The sequence below is a fragment of the Phaethon lepturus genome, unplaced genomic scaffold (assembly GCF_000687285.1).
Source record: "Phaethon lepturus isolate BGI_N335 unplaced genomic scaffold, ASM68728v1 scaffold2364, whole genome shotgun sequence".
Taxonomy (NCBI): domain Eukaryota; kingdom Metazoa; phylum Chordata; class Aves; order Phaethontiformes; family Phaethontidae; genus Phaethon; species Phaethon lepturus.
In genome coordinates this window covers 67,232-84,279 of record NW_010535283.1, presented here as the reverse complement: position 1 = coordinate 84,279, position 17,048 = coordinate 67,232, and the positions used below count along the sequence as shown (strand labels likewise).

Genomic DNA, 17,048 nt, shown 5'->3' with positions numbered 1-17,048 from the left:
ACTGTGGTTACATGAAATTCTAAGGGAAGTATTAAGACTCTGTAGTGTAGTGCTCTCATCTGGCTCAAGAAGAAAAATTATTTTGTAAATCTAAATTCTGTCTTTGATCTTTTGCTTGATTCTTAGAATACAATTTTGCATCCTTGTTTTTTCTCCGTATAGCACTACCCTGTATTCCTTAGACATATAGATGTATGGGTGCCATACCATTTTATTATCCATAAAGCACTACTCTCTAGGTGGAAGTGTAATAATCTAATCATTAAATTAGTTATGTTGTTGGCTACTTGCTTGCTAACAGTAGGCAGTGAAATAATTCTTTTAAGTTGAAGTTAGTAGCTTTCTGTAAAATAATTATTGTAGTGTAAGTAGCCCACAATCACTAAGTAAATTCTAGAGACATTATCATGGCAAGATAATAATTTCCCATATTAAGATGGCAATGAACCCACTAAATTTTGATATCTAATGTTAGCCAGTGTCATGTTCTTTTCTTCTGGAGAAGTCTTCTGAGTACCCAGGTACATGTGGAAGGAATATTTCTAAGTAGCATATTGCATTTGAGGTATATATGTTTTAAGATGGGTTCTGCTTCTTCTACTGGAGGAAGTATTGTGAAGGTAGATAGCCTTTGGATAAAGAAAAAGAGAAAAATTCGTACATACCTACCTAACTGTTCTCTTTTTCCAAGCAATATGACTTAGTGATCAGGAGAGAAGATGAGCCAGAAGAGGAATAGTTGTTGAATTCCACAAATTTGGTTTTATTGTGACAGGGCAAAATTTACTGTGCTTTATGAAGTAAATGATTGTACTGTTCTTTCAGACTGTGGTTAACATAATGTATGCTTGAAATGAAGTAGTTTACAGTCTAAGATCCCCACTCCCACAGTGAGAGGAAACTTAAAGAAGTGACCGCCAATCCCCGCCTGCCACACCTCCAACCCTTCCTGAAGTTTAAGCCTTGCTAAACCAGCTGGGAGATCTATACCTCCTAACAGGTCAACAGCTCAACAAACCCTAAGTAGAGTCATTTATGGTAAGAACAGGTAATTCCAAGTCCAAGGAGCATTAAGTGCTCCCAAGAGGGATGTGACAAGATACTGATTTTTTTCATACTACAATAACTTCCCATCCCAATGATTTCCCATTCTGCTGATGATCTCCTGTCCTCAATGCTGATTTCCCATCCCCATGATGTTTTCCCATCCCATGACATTTTCCCATCCAAAAATTTGTCACAGAAATTTGGCAACTGACCCATGCCAATCGAGGAGAGAAGGTGGGATGCAAAGTGTAGAATTACAAGAGGCATTATTTCATTGATATGCATGAGGTGTCCCATTCCAAGTGGGGGACCCCAAATGCACTTTTACACATGGTTCTTATTCCTTTCAAGCATTGAGGTCCAACACGATTTCACCAACCACTACTTAACTCGCATAGACACGCGGCTGTTTTGCAAAGCAGCTCTAATTCTATGGCGTCGTCATCCACCTGCTGCTTTCTAGATCTCGACGTTCCTGGAGTTGGTCTTGCTGCAGTTCCTTATGTATGATGCCAGATAAAGGGAGGGTTTCAGAGAGGTGTCAGAGGGGCTGGAATGCTGGGTAGCCCATGGGTATCCTTTCTTCATCAGGGTGGGGGCTGTCCATGTCCTCCTTTCAACGAGTCCTTTACTCATGCTGACTTAACCATGACTGTGCAGTATACAATGTGAGCTCTATGTATATCTATTTGTCTTAAGAAACTTGATATAATTCCATACGCTTATGACTAATTGGTATAATAGTTATGTATTACGAGATTTTTCGTAACGGAGCACCTGAGGTGTCCTGTTGTGTGGATCCCCGGGAGGTACTTGTGGGCTCGCAGAGGGGTGGGAGATGCAGGTACTGGGCATGATGGGTGATGGTAGCAGCATGGGGTGGGGATGCTGTTCCTGTGGATGCCAGTACCAGCCTGAGGTGGGGATGTTGGTGGTGGGGACGTCAGTAGCAGGATGTGTAGAGATAGCAGGGGGCTTGGACTAGGTGACATTTAAAGGTCCCTTCCAAACCAAACTGTCTATGATTCTATGATATGATCTGGTAGAAGGGAAGTTCAGACCTTTTTTTGTTTGTTTGTGGTGGGGGTTTTGTGTGGTTTGTTGCGTTTGTGTGTGTGTGTGGTGTTTTTTGTGTTTTTTCTTTTTTTTTTTTTCCTCCCCCTGGATTAATAACTAACGTGTCCATAGCAAAGGAGCTTCAAATCTTAGTGTTTCCTGAATTTGGATGTATACTGGGAAATCTATGGGAAAAGGGGTCCCTATGGGTTCTAGTCTGTGAAGGCAGACAAAAGTTGGAGTTGTCAGTGTGAAGCAGAATCAGTATTTAGATCTGCTGTGAAACATCTCCTTGCTTGTCATCTGAATCATAGCTTAGATCTTAGATACAAGCACAAGGATGAGATATCTGTTGTTTCATTTCTGTTTATGTGAGCTTTACATCTCTTTTGTCTACATTAGGACAATTACTCTTGCATATAAGTTTTCTTATGTACTTTTAGGTTTACCTAATCTGCATTACTAGGAATTTCCAGGCAAGTAAATATATTATTTGGTCATGCTTATGCCATTTTTTGCCCTGAAATTGGATACTGAATGTCTTGAAGGTCACAAGTCTTCCAGGATAGGTTGCACAGTGTAAAAGATAACAAAATTTTATCTCCATACATTGCATAGGCAAGTTTTAGAACTTGAGACAAAGTGGTCTGTATGAAAGAAATGTTGTCTTATGACTTCAGTAGCTGGAAAAGCTCTCCCACAGATGGATAGAGAAAAAGGGTGGACACCAGATCTGGGGGGGCACTGAAGAGGCACGAAGCAGGAGGCCTATAGAATATGGCTATAATTAAAAATGCAAGATTTTGTCGTGGTGTGCACTGTACTATGCTTTCAGAAGCAGATGTCTTTGGATCATTCGTAGTCCTTCCTGTATGACCATCACATAGGTATCAAACTGTAGGGTTTGAAAAGTGTTCACGCACAGATCAAGTGGTTGTCCTGAGAGACTACTGAATAAAGGTGCCAAAGCCCGTTGACAATTCTATTTTCAAGATGGGTATACCAATGCAGATTTAGTGTGTACAGTTTAGAAATACTTGGTAAACACTGCACTTGACTCTTGAAGCTAACTGGTGTCCAATTCTATTTTCAAGATGGGTATACCAATGCAGGTTTAGTGTGTACAGTTTAGAAATACTTGGCAAACACTGCACTTGACTCTTGAAGATAACTGGTGTCCGTTAAAATAAAGTAAATGGACAATTCAGCAATAATAAAGCAATTTATGGTACAACTGATAATGTACATTAAGCTTTGAGTGGATTCTCGCTGATAGCAATTGTGGCTGCCCTGTTCATTTAAATTTTGGGACAGTGAGAAAGCAATAAAGCATGAATCTATTCAGCTCTTTCTAGCATTGTCACACAATCAAATTGCTTGTGATGCTATGTTCTCAGTGCATATATAATTTTAATAAAACAAAAGATGTATCAAAAGCAAGGTATTAAATGAAAGACTTGTGCATGAATCTAACTTGGCTACTCCTTACTCCTATTCTTAAGATATCGTACTTGTATTGTTTGCATTTAGATTTAAAACATTGTCTGCTTTTCTAACTTACCATCTTTTATATCTTTTCTTATGTTGCATCTATTTTAGAACACACTGTTTTTTAGGAGGGATTGCTGCAGCTGTGCTTGATCACAAAAATCACAGTAAAGATTATAAAAAAAAATGCAAATCACAGAATTTCTAGTATAAATCTAAATGCAGTCTAAATCTCAGAAGAGAGGTAGGAATTATCAAATTAACAAATGCTTATAAGTTTGTCATGATAATTAGTTGACAGGTCAGGTGGTGGTTTCTAACTTTGTGTGCTAGCAGGACTGAACAATATTGAAAATATAAAACTCCATTTTAATTGAACTGTATATTAAAAAGGTGAGAAACTTTACTTTGAATACAGCTATTTCAATAGACGAGAACTAATTACGTTGCCTTATAGTAATTTCTGGAATCCAAATATTACTGTTTTTGAAAATTGCTTGTGGTTTGCACTATGCTATTTTAGATTATTGTGAAACTTTTATGTGGTACCTGCTAACAACAGGTCAACGTGTACCTGCAGTGAACCGCAGAAGGGTTGATGTGCTGCAGTGTTTTCTGTGCTAAGTCCAGAGACAAAATCTACTTCAGATACACTACTGGTGGTGCCAACTAAGTTTTTAAAAGTTAGTGCCATACTAGCCTTTCTAGTACCTGAAACGTGTTCTAATAGATATTCTCGATCCTTTCTGAGACTCTAAGATGGTCCAAAGACTTTTTAGAGAGTAATTTAAATCAGTTTCTTTAATGAAGCTTGAAACAATTTTGTTAATACAAAACCTTAAGTTTTCAGAGTGATTCTTTATCATTCCCCATAGGAAAAATGACATTTTGGTGTGCCGTTCTCTGTTCTTATGCAAGATGCTGTCATGCTGCAGGTTGCAGGGTCAGGGTTTGACAGGTACCCCCTAATTTTACCTTTCATACTGATGGCATTAATTGAAATGGCAAGCCTTGCATAGCAGCAACTAAACCTTTTCACGTGACTAATGTTCACTTATGACAGAATTTTACACAAGAGAAAACAGAGAAATGTTTTGTGGGAAACTGTGTTCTGTATTTTTGACTGTCTGGTACTGAATACAGTGTGGTTCAGCATCGGTCTTCATTTGCTGCTTATTATCTGATATTTAGATAGGTATTTTGGGCTTCCAGAATTTGAAGTGCTTCCCATAAAATAAAGACAAAATGTGAGGTATTGGCATTTTAAAGAGGAGATGTCAGGAGAATAGCTTCTACTCGTACATTTTCTTTAATACTAGATACATTTCCAAAACTGTGAAATGTTAACTTCAAAATAGATTTTGATATGTTGTATTTAAGGAAAGAAATTTACTGATTTCTTGCTTTTTCTTTCTACAGCTAGTTGATGTGGAAAAATGGGTATGTGATTCTGTCTTTTATTCACTTGATCCCAAATGTTTCATGCTGCCACTGAGTCTAACCTGTCTGTTTTGATACCCTCTGTGTTCATGACCCTTCAACTTGCATGGCTCAAAAAAAGAGGCGAATACATGGTCATGTAGGATCTGATCATTCCTGAATTGTCATACCAAATTTCGTGCTACCACAATGACTTTTCTCTCTTCTAATTTGATTGTAGAATTGTGTAATATAAACGTTTGATTGTTGCCTGTCAGTTTTGAGCCTTGCTGTCTAATGTTATAACTCCATGCTGTAACCCACCCTGTCTTTTCCAGTATAGACGCTGTAATCCTAAAATGCATGACAGTAAGATAATTAATACTGATAAATAACGTGTGATGCTGTATCTAGCTGCAAATAATGTATATATGAAATATTTAGTGGTGGAGAACAGCTGCTACAGAATAAAAAAAAAAATCATTCATAGATCTTAACAAATAAAGTCAAAGCACAGTCCTCTGGTGAATGTGTTGTTAAGGCCTTTCCTAATGTGTCTGTGTATACCATGCATATTTGTTTGGGCATCTGATACAACTCCCCTATATGGGACATATTTACGTATGTTTTTATCCAATGTAATCTCTAACATCTGCATATGTATAAGTTAGTGGTCGTAAAAGTGTGTGTAAAATTGTTTGTTCACATTTAAAATGTTAGAAGCCTCTCTGAAAGCTTGGACCATAATAGGCCTCCTTGATTTCTTAATACTTATCTCAGCTACACGTGAGCAGAAACAACCTCAGACGTCCTTCAGTATATGGCCAATAACATAGCTAGAGCACTGGTCTCACTTTATTTAAGCCTGACATTATGGAATTTTAATCTATGTTTATTGCATGGTTATAATAAGTAGTGACTCAAGTTATAGCTTGCTTGAGACTCCTGTAGGTAAGTACATTGTTCAAATGGTGGCTTAGGCTTTCCAACACTCTTTCTACTCAGGCATTCCCAACTATCTATGTCATGTGACATATACATGTAGACATTTATAATTATTAAACAGTAACTGTAGTTAAGTATTTATTTTAGCTAACTGTATCAGTATGACAGCATTATCCATATTCTGTGAATCTGGTATTTGTGACAACCAGCAAATTTTTATATGGATTGATTTGGAATGGTTTTAAGCCGTAATGATGGACAGGTTATCTTCTCATTTTGTCCACCTTTTTAATTACAAGTGAGAGGTCTTGGTTCTAAATCTTTAGATTCTGTGTTTTTATTCCTATGAAAAATTTTGCTATAAAGAGAAAAACAGCAATAAAAAAGCAGTTCAGTTCTACACAGGCACCTGGCCTCATACTTTGTGATGCAAGGAAAATTGAAAGCCAGGAGTTTATTGATTACACTCTGACATAGCTTGCTTTTGACTGAAGTATTCAGAGAATGTGTTCTTGGAAAATATAGTATTACCTGTATAAATACAAGTCAGATCTGTTGTTTGTTTGTTTTAAATTCAGAATTTAGTATCATCAAAATATTATTCTTTGGAAAGACTTCTTCACAGAAATGTGCCCTTAAACCATTTTAAAAAGAAATGGTTCCCATGACAGTAGAGCTAAATGTTTTGTTCCAAGTTATATCGGCTAAAGAGTTTTCCTAATAGACCAATTCTGTAATCCAGACAACTGCCTGTCGGACAGTGATGGAGTGGGTGCTGGCTTTTCTTCAAATATGAAGTTGTTCTCTCTCAGATGAGCCTCAGTTTGCCCTGTAAAGCATTTTCTTTAACCCACTCTATAATTCCAGAGTGTTTCCAGAGGTCTTACGGTGGACTGCAGATGTACATACTGAATTAATGCAGCAGAAGACTGGCTGTTGCACAGCTGCATTGTCACTGAGGTCAGACACCTCGTTCTCACGACATATTTCTTCATAAGCCATTTTCCAGTGTAGAACACACAACTTTAATGCAAGTTAAAGTGTTCAGTTATGTCTTTGTATCTGTGGACACCTTGAAGCCCAAGCTCAGAGCCTAAGTTAGACAATCTTCGTGTCAAATTAATGACCAAATTAGTAACTGAGCCTTGCTGCAAGCAGTCTCATACTCTTCAAAGGATAAGCTAAAGTCATCCACTTCTGAGCTGTTCCAGCCTGTAAAGTGTGCTAACAAAAATTTTTTGAAGGAATTACTCCCGTTCTGCTGTGCTGCTCCTGTTGAATGACTATCCTTCTTCTGGTAATTTTGTTCCAAAATCTTTGTTCTACTGTAAGGCAGGTGCTGGCAGTTGAAGCTAGGTAGGAGTTAAATGGGCTTAAGATAGTCCTTGAACCTTTGGCTTTTTCCTTTTGTCTCTCAGCAGGTGTGACTGAGTGTTTGTAGGTCTGCTTCAGTGCAGTGTCAAACAGATTAAAGACATCTTGCCAAACGTAAAAACTAGTGGAAGTAAGGCTTACCTTTTTCATCCCAGCACCCATTTCATATTTGAAAATGGCTTTTCTGCTTTTAATGAAATTACCAAGGGGAAAAACCCCAAAATTTGATCAGAGAGATTTACTAAATTTCAGCTGAAACCTGGAGGACACTGCGTATAGCTTATTTATAGGGAAAATAACAGTTATGACACAAGCCGAAATGGACTCTCATCTTTTTCTCTTTTCATATATTTATGAAATAAGGAAAGTATTTAAATTTCAAAGTGTTTGTTGTTGTGAATTAGCAACTATCGGTGTTTGCTTGCAAATCTGAGCTATCAAAATGGATGCTGTATACTTTAAAGGTTTGTTTTTTAAAGGACTTCTCATAAAAGTACCTGAAAGTCTTGACTTTCAAAACAAATGCTTAGCGCTGTAACAGAATTCACTGTAAGAAGTGAATTTTTTTACACATTTGCCTACATATGGTTGGTGAATTATTTTGAAAATTTGCATTAAGAGCCATCAAGGATGATTGTTTTCAAGACAGATTACTCTGAAGAGCTTTTTACCTGAAGGGAAACCCAGTGTATTGGTTCTTAGAGTGCAAGGGACAAGGACTTTCATCCTTACGCTGGCTAACGGCAAAGCTGTGCTAACTATAACATTGTAGGATTGTCTGCAACTTTTGAATAGACAGAGGAACCTCTTCTGCTGAAGGTAATGGTTAATCTTTTTCTCTTCCCCTCAAGTAGTTATTGCATTAGCTCAGTTTTATGCCACTAGTAAAATGATTTTCAGTTTCTTTGGAGAAAAGAAACTTGCAGAGTAACGAAACACACTTTAGACACTTCTCAAAAGAATTGCTTTCATTATAGAGACTTCTGGGTTGAAAAGAAGTGAATAATTTCTGGCTTTGAGGATACTGTGGACTGGATAAATACAACAAGAACAAGTGGATTTTGACTAGAGGAAACAAGCTAGGGTTGCTGTAGAGGCTGGAGTGAGATGCAAAACAAAGCTTCATCGAGATGAATGGTTGCAGTAACGCGTCTTCAGTGCCATTAAAGTAGTTAATTTCATGTCCATGCTTTATAATCAGTGTGATTTTCAATCATTAAATGAATTATCTAAGGACTTGAATTTTTTTGAGAATTTTTTTTTCATACTGAGTTACTTTATTTAAATATAGATTTATTTGTGAGATTACTGTGGTGGGAAAATACGCTAGTTGTGCACAAATATCTGATCCCCCAGTTTAAAGAATTTGCATTCAAATTTTAGATATAATGTAGACTGCAGAGGTGACTCAATATAGGGAGTAGTATCAGCAGTGTTAACATAGGATCACTCAGTTATTCTTATACAGATCTTGAGGGGAAGATGGGAGGACGTAGCACTGTATGATGTTAAAATGAACAGGCGTATCAAAATGGAGTGGCTATGGAAATACTGCTTAAAATGCCACACCTATGGCTATGGTTTCAACCACATCTGCAGTTCCATCCTTAGCGTACTGTATGCTGTAGAGGATACTAATTGCAGCCCAACTCTCACATCATTAAGAGAAAGTAATACAAACATTTTCTAAGTATGCTTTTTCTTTCTGGAAGAAATCTATGTGCAAATCTGACTGAAACTTGTTTTCATAGAATAGTAGCATTTCCAACTAAATACTAGGATTTCTTTGGTATTTCTCCTTCAGTCCATATTATAGATCTGAGAACTTACACGGAACACAGCTTGATCAACAGTAATTACTGTGAGTTGCAGCAAACTGGCTACTTTCAATTTACTTTTTTCAATACTTCTTGATTACATTAGTAAAGGTCTGATACTTCTATGTAAGCAAATACAATACTACAAGAATAGTATGAAAGATATAATCAGAATACAATATCTTAAATTAAAAGGATTTAAACAGTAATCTTGGAAACCTTGCTATTCAGAAATTCCAAATAAAATAGCATTACTATCTTGCTCATTTCATCTAGCCAGAAAACCTAAGAATTAAGGTGGAATAGTAAGTTAGAAAGTGTTTGAACAGTCATAGTAAGTGATACAGAACCCAAAAGCTGTCCAAGGAGCCAAATACTGTAATAGCTCCGAACACTTGTAGTTATTTATATTAAAAACACATCCTTAGTTTCCTCAGATAAAGCTTCAATAGGTTTTAAAATTTACTTATTTATTTATTTAGAGAGAGAGCAGTTAGGATGATGGATAAAATGATGAGTGTTATGTGCCTCAAATACAATAACTTTAAATCCTGCAAAGATATTTTTCTTTTTTTTTCTCTCCCCTTTCCCCTCTCCCCTTTTCTCTTTTCTTTTTTTTTTTAAATTTATTTTTTTAAGTCATGCTCCAATCCATACAGGTAATATAGTTGCTGAGTGCTGAGTTCCTCCACAAGGATGACATGTGTGTGACACTAAGCGCTCGCATAGGCTTTTGTCTCCAAAAGATCAGATAGCGTATGCAGGTGAAGACTTAAATCAGTGTTGTTGGTTACATTCAATTACCAGTCCTACCTCTCAGGATAACTTTTGAGAATTTTGGTCTAGAGAAACAGGTGCATGTAAAACTCACAGCACATTCCGATTTCATGAACAAGTGAATTCTAAAGGTGAAATGGTGTCTTTGATACATTTAGTCATTAAATTTACATTGATTTCAGTAGGACAAAATTTGAGAGACGCACTTACTTGTAGTCCAGAAGAACATCAGAATTCCAGTTATTACCTTGCTTCTGGCTTCTGAATGCACAGTGGAGAACCTCGGGTGGATTCTTGGAATTTCAGTGTCTGATACAATATAGGTGTTCTGTGCTTGGTTCCTAACTGGTCAGCTCCTCAGATACAGAAGGTGCTTTAGGTGTTCATGCTGTAGGCAGGGTAGGGTTAGCAAGTTATTTAGACTTCTAATTGTAGTCAAGGCAGAGAATACAACACTTCTAGTGTGTAGTTGGTCCCATCCTACAGAAAATGTCAGCTTAATAAATCAGATGAATCGCATTCTAGAAATGACTGTCTCTTCCTCGGCTGTAAAATAAGTCTGCACAACGAGCTGAAATGTACATAGTGCAGATAAATCTCATCCTTAATAACTCTTAAGACTAAGCTTGTTTTTAATAGTGTTTCATACTGGATATTGCATACATCTGTATGGCTTGTTAGTGTGTAGAATGTCAAATTTCAAATGTAAACGTGACCAAGCTCTATCATCATCAGTGCAGCTCAACTGATGGAGTAGGAGCTTTGTCTATAACTAAAATAAGACATCATCACAATTTGATTTCTTCTTTTACTTTTAGCTGAGTTAGTGTTGAAGTCCACAACAATTATTTGTGGTACTTAGTGACTGTATCTGTCTGTCTTTTTATCAGTTTAATGCTTTGGTGTTAGTGTTTGGCAAGCAGTAACTTTCAAGAGCGAGGGATGTTAGAATGGCATTAAGAACAGACCTATAACCTGAACTTTCTCTCTGTTTTATTTTCAAATATATATTCTGAATTGCTATTAGTCCAGAAACTCATGTGCACTGTTGTTGTGAGGCACACAGAGTAAGTGTGAAGGAGCAGAAAGCTCTGCCCTCTGCAGAGGACGAGTTGGAGAAATTTCTTGTGTAACAGCCTTCTGCCACCTGAAGTGCATAATTTCTGTTGTTTTGCTTCAGGGTTTTTTGTTTGTTTGTTTTCCAAGCTGGAAGTGAATGTTTTTTAAAGTAAGCATTCTCCTTTAGCTAAGAAGGGATTTGATCTAAAACTGTTGGAGAACGTTCTTGCAGAAGGGTGTGACAGGAGTACCTGGAAGCCTCTTCCCCATCCATTTGCTGGTAGCTGGGCAGCTGAGGCCGTCACAGTTCATGGCAGGTAACTTCTCAGGCTTGGCCTGAAGTTTCAGAGGGGCATCCTCTTCACTCATGGACATAACATGCATTTAAGTGTTTACCATGAAGAGAAAGCATTTTACAAGAAATAAGAGTGTTTCTTCCCCTGGTGGTTTTGAAGCAATAGGTGGATGTATGTGTTCAGACTTCCCTCACCCACTATTGTCTGTCAGGTTTTCTAGCTTGAGCGAGATGGTTCATGGCACTTTCTGTCTCTAAGAATGACATGTAGATCATCTTCAAAATTATTAAGGAACCAGAGTAACTCTAAAGAACATGATATGACAGATGCAAACAGATGACAGTTCTTTCTCTCTCATTTGTTAGAATTAATTTAATATGTCAACTGAAGAGAATAAATTGTTAAATCTGATCTTCCAAAAAATCCAGCACAAGAAGCTGCTGTATCATTTTAGTAATCAAGGGAAGAGATAAACTATTCATTTTAATTTGAAGGTGGTTAAAGGATTACAGTCAAGCAGTTAAAATAAATTATCAAAAAGGAGAACCAGAAGGTTTCACAAAAGGACTGTTGTTTAATGTGTTTAATTCCACTTGCAATATGGAAAGAGCAGTGGGGTTGCATAGTTCTCAGAATAAAATTTCATAGATGAATGACAGAGGGAAGAGACTGAGGTCTTTGATGGATCTAATCTCCTTGATAAACCGACAGCATGATGGCAAATGAAATTCAGCATTGAGAAATATAGGAAATGTTATGTTAGAATTAATCATGTAATTAACGGATTTCTATGTTAGTGAATCGACACCCCCTCCCCCCGGCCCCGTAAACAGCTCAGCAAAGACTGCTGGTTGGTGTCTGGAGCCACCCAGTAAAAGCAAACAAAATACTGGGGTGACAGGGAATGGGACGGATAATAATGCCAAGATGATCATACTGTGTTTTAAACCCTTGGTTTATGGGGATGGCGGACAGGTTGCATGATCTTTAGTTTTGGTCAATTTGTTTCCAAATGTCTAACTACGAAATAGACCTAGCAGACTTTTAAGGAGAGAAGTCTGTGAATGTTTTAAGATCATTAGCTTATACTTTAAAAAAATCCAAAACCTAGAACATCTTGTACATCTTTGAGAACAGATACTTCTGTTTTAAAAATGTGTATGAAATGAAAGCACCCGGTCCTGCTTGGAAGCTCTCCAGTTAGACTCTCTTTTCATGTGGGATAGAGATTTGCTGCCAAACTTCAGTCCTCAGCTTCAAACTATGTAATATCAAAACATGAACTGATGAGGTCAAAAATAGGAAAAGGTGGCCATAGAACTCTCACAAAGAAAACCACATCCCTGCGTGTAACATAACATATCACTCTCCTTTTATTCTTGAGCACCTCCATGAAAATTAACCTAAACATTTCCATAATCCTCTGACATCAGTCATGTGGCACTGAATTCTTTTTAACCACTGCATGAAGTATTAGTAACATTTTAATTTTCTTAATTTGTTGTGCATCTATATATGATATGTTACTACAATAGTGGTATTGCTCTCCAGCACTACACTTTGAATGCAGGACTTTACAACTCTCATTGTACTTAGAAACTCTCTGCAGAGCAAGTTGTTTAAGATCAGGCATGGTACCTGTTTTACCTGTACTGTGTTTTATTTTTAAGTAATGTAAGTATTTAAAGTAAAAAAAAAAAATTGAGAAAACTATTGCATAAAAAATGATGAAGCCTTGTTCTGAGCAGCTGTTTTGCTTTCTAGCATGAGCTATAATTATGCTAATTGCAATGATAAATGTTCCTTTTAAATGTGGTCTGTAGTTCTGTGTATCCCACTCACTTTTTCAGGGAAAACAAATCCCATTTTTAAGCACCTGAAAGCAAATATTCATTTCACATTTTCTCTTTTTGTCCCCTTCTCATGGCTCTACAGAAATTTATGATGAAGGTAAGCAAGTTAAACATTTAGTATTATACTTTCTGTGAATTCCTACAATTTAATTTAATTCATTCTTTTTCTTTATTTTTAACATCAGCATCAAACTTGCCTTCACTAAAATAGCACATACAGAACTTGGTGAATTTGGTTTTAGAAACCACAGTGACTCTAGTTTGCACTCGGGTCATGGTTTATTTAGGTCATGAAGGACCAAAGGCAGGCACTTTTGTGGAAAGAGGACTCTGGACCGGCTGCAATAACCCTCCATTCATCCATACTCTTTCGGTGAGAATGCAACACTATCTGGTAAATGAGAAATCTTGAGACAAAGAACAAATAACAGAAGTCCCGGTAAAACATTTGGGCATTTTGGAGAGTGGGGACAGCACACTGTTTCTTCCGTTGCAAGAATGGTGTTGTGTCTCAGTGGGGTGAGTGGGGAGCCCCGGGGCTGGGGATCACTGGCCCTTCACTGCCTCGGGTCAGTAAGCAGGTGCAGGAGCTCTACCTCAGTGCTTGATGACAAGGCACTTTGTGAACCTCCAAACATTTTTAATTACTGACATTTGAATGATTGGCTGTGATTTTAGATGTGTTGGTTATCCATTTTCTACTTCTTACTTGAATTATCAACGTCTACTCCCAATTCATCTTCTAAAATTACTTGTTTACCGATTTCATCCCCTGAGAGTTTGCTGTCCTATGGTATGATCTTGCTTCATCGTCAGTCTCCAAAAGGGGGGAATTCTGGGCTAGATAAGCGGTGCTATTTTAAGGGCTGGATCTAATGATGTCAGAGGAATTTTCTTAGCACGACTCCTGTGCTAATCCATCTTTTCTTCCCACTTGGCTGTCTGTCGTACTCTTTATCTCTGAGTTTCTTTCTCAAGTGACAAGGATGATTCATGTTCCTTGTATCGTACAGCAACAGAAAAAGCTTAGGCACAATCCTTAATCTGTGAAAAATGCCTCCCTCCTTCACTTATTTAGCTCTAAAATAACCAGGAAGATTTTTAGTAATTCCTTCTATCTCCTGTGCAGTGAAGGAGGAGGAGTACGGGGGAAGAGGAATCTTCACTAGGCTAAGAGAGAAATCGATAAGTTTTATCATCTTGGGCATTTTTTTCCAAACCGCTGGAAGTGCTTGAAAGTAGGAGTTTGTAATGGAAGTATTGCCTCAGCCGTAAATATAAATGTTTGTTTTGCATAAAAGGCTGGAGGCAGATGATCAATATTATTTATTTTGTATTTATTTTCACTGCTGTATCTGCTTTTCATCGATGTGAAGTGTCTCATTGCTGGGAAAGTGATAACAGAAATGTAGTGTTGGAAGAATTAATCATGAGGCATATTTGAAGTGTTTCTAATTATATGGCTGTTTATTCTGCCTTACGACAGGTCAATATTAGCAAAATTGGGATCATTTAGCATGGTGCTGGCACAAATGTTTATCATCATTACCAATTATTTCAATCTTTTTAAAGATAGTAAAATATCTCTGTGTTATTAACTGAATAAGACATGCTCATGATTTTTATTGGCCAGTTGATTTATTCAGGTTCAGATTTTTATGTGATGTTTATATAAAGCGTAATTACACATTGTAATGCAGCTTTTAAAGCAAGACATCCTTAGGAAACCTGTAGTTTAACTAAACTCTTTTTTTTTCTATTCTTTGTGTTGGCACGACACATAAAATAGGATGTGACTGATGATCAGGTCAATGAAAGAAGATTGTTTTGTTTCTTTTTTCTGTTTTTTGTCTTTTTTTTTTTTTGTCACAGTGGCCATCATTATCTAAGAGTAGGTACCAGCAGAGTCATCAGTCATATTAATCTCCATACCTGGATTTTTGCAGCACTTACTGTTTTGTAGTGAATTCCATGAAAAGTCAATCAACTAAGTAGTGATTTAAATTAAGGTGTAAAAACTAGAATATGTATAGCATATATAGTGTGTTGATTGATACATTCAACTTCCTGTTTGTTCCTCCATTGTAGCATGCATGGTATATAGGCTACAGTGAGACAAATGAAGAGGTTTTAGACTGGTTTGAATTCACCCTTTGGTGTTGCTGGTATGTGATATGAGCGGAGTGAAGGAATATATTACCGCAGTGCCACATGTCAGTGAGTTGATTTGCTTTCCCTCTTTAAATTCTAAGCAACTAATTGCTGTGGGTTTGGTGCCAACCACTGGAAACGGCAGCCCAAGAGCACTTTAATTGCAGAAAGGTCTCATTAGCATTTTTGGGTTTTGGTAGAAGAATTCAAGGCTTCTGGGCCTGGATGCTGTTTCTTTGGAAAGGAAATTCTGTCTTTTTTTTTTGTCAAGATTTTTAAAGAAAATGGATACTTCTATGAGCAGGAACAATATATAAAACTCCTTGGCTCACACTCTGCAGTTTTGTTTGTAGTCTTTACTGCTTGCAGCATTTTCAAGTTCTGCAGTGCTGCTGGCGATGTTGCTATTCCAAGTGTGAACTGTTTAGTTTTGCCTGACTAATCTTGTCTCACAAGCCTTCTAGCTCTGTTCCTTCACAACTTCACAAGTTCTGTAGTGACTCAGCCTGTTTCCACACATTCAGTTTTCACCACTGCTGTGGGTTTTCTGGACTATTTGGCTGACGTTTGTCCCACAACACTGAAGTGCCTGACTTAGAGCCATGGATATCCTAAACTCTCTGTGTAACCACAAGCAGAAGTATAGGTACCATATAGGAAGGGTGGCTGTCACTAAGATGGAGCCAGTCTCTTTTCAGTAGTGCACAGTGATAGGACGAGGGGCAATGGGCACAAACTGCAGCACAGGAAGTTCCAGCTCGCCATGAGGAAAAACTTCCTTACTGTGAGGGTGACGGAGCACTGGAACAGGCTGCCCAGAGAGGTTGTGGAGTCTCCTTCTCTGGAGACCTTCAAAACTTGACTGGACGCGGTCCTGTGCAGCCTGCCCTCGGTGATCCTGCCTTGGCAGGGGGTTGGACCAGATGATCTTCAGAGGTCCCTTCCAACCTACCATTCTGTGATTCTGTGATCATCAAAGAGTTGCTTAGACTTTAGATGGGCTGAATTACTGTCCAAAAGTGCCTTTTTCTCTCCACTGGCTTGGTTGCCTTAGGCTAAATTAATCTGAGTTTGTGTTTTGTCATTAAGAAATTCTTTTAGCTTTTCATAAGCTGTTACTGACCATGCTGGTATTAAGAGAATGAGCCTTCCTGTGTTTTCCAGCTGGCTGTTGCCTAGTACTAGAAGGAAGCTCTCATTAGTCATCTGAAGTTGTGTTCAGTGTGAAAAAATTTAGACAGTGATATAATTGTGGGGAGTAAGAGGTCTCATCAAACACGTACCTGTGGCGGTCTCAGCTTATAGGTCAGCTTACAGGATTGCATCATCACTGCTGTTTTAGGATAAATACTGGCCTCCATCAGCACTGGTGTAGAACAGATTTAAAAATGAAAAAATTAAAAGAATTAAAAATAATGAAATGAATAGATGAGTAGTTTTTACATTGCTATGGAAACATGACTTTGAGCATCTTCTCCTTTACAGGAGAAGGTTGTAGCATCATGCAAATATTTACGTGTAGAATCATAGTGAGATCGTTTTAGACTGTGGGGCATCCTTCCCTCCTTTTCCTCTCAGTTCCTCGTAGTCTTTTTCCACTTTCTTTCCCATCATTGCTAATTCTGCCATCATCGAGTTTTCCTTCTCCTGAGTGAGGACTCAAAAGCTTTCAAGATCTACATTTATTCTACATCCTTTCAGTACTTTTCATTCTATCTTGCTGTTGTGGTTTAGCCCCAGCTGGCAGCCAAGCCCCACGCAGCCAC

The 17,048-nt window shown here is 37.7% G+C and overlaps 1 protein-coding gene across 1 annotated transcript in view; it reads left to right on the top strand.

Moving 5' to 3' along the window:
* LOC104619753 (ryanodine receptor 2-like) overlaps window positions 1-17,048 on the top strand; it is a gene marked incomplete at its 3' end in the record, with an annotated part of 101,790 nt that overhangs the window by 19,780 nt on the left and 64,962 nt on the right. The window contains exons 3-4 of the mRNA XM_010285745.1: window positions 5,011-5,031; window positions 13,214-13,228. Of these exons, the coding sequence (XP_010284047.1) occupies window positions 5,011-5,031; window positions 13,214-13,228 (36 nt within the window). The remainder of the gene's footprint in view (window positions 1-5,010; window positions 5,032-13,213; window positions 13,229-17,048) is intronic.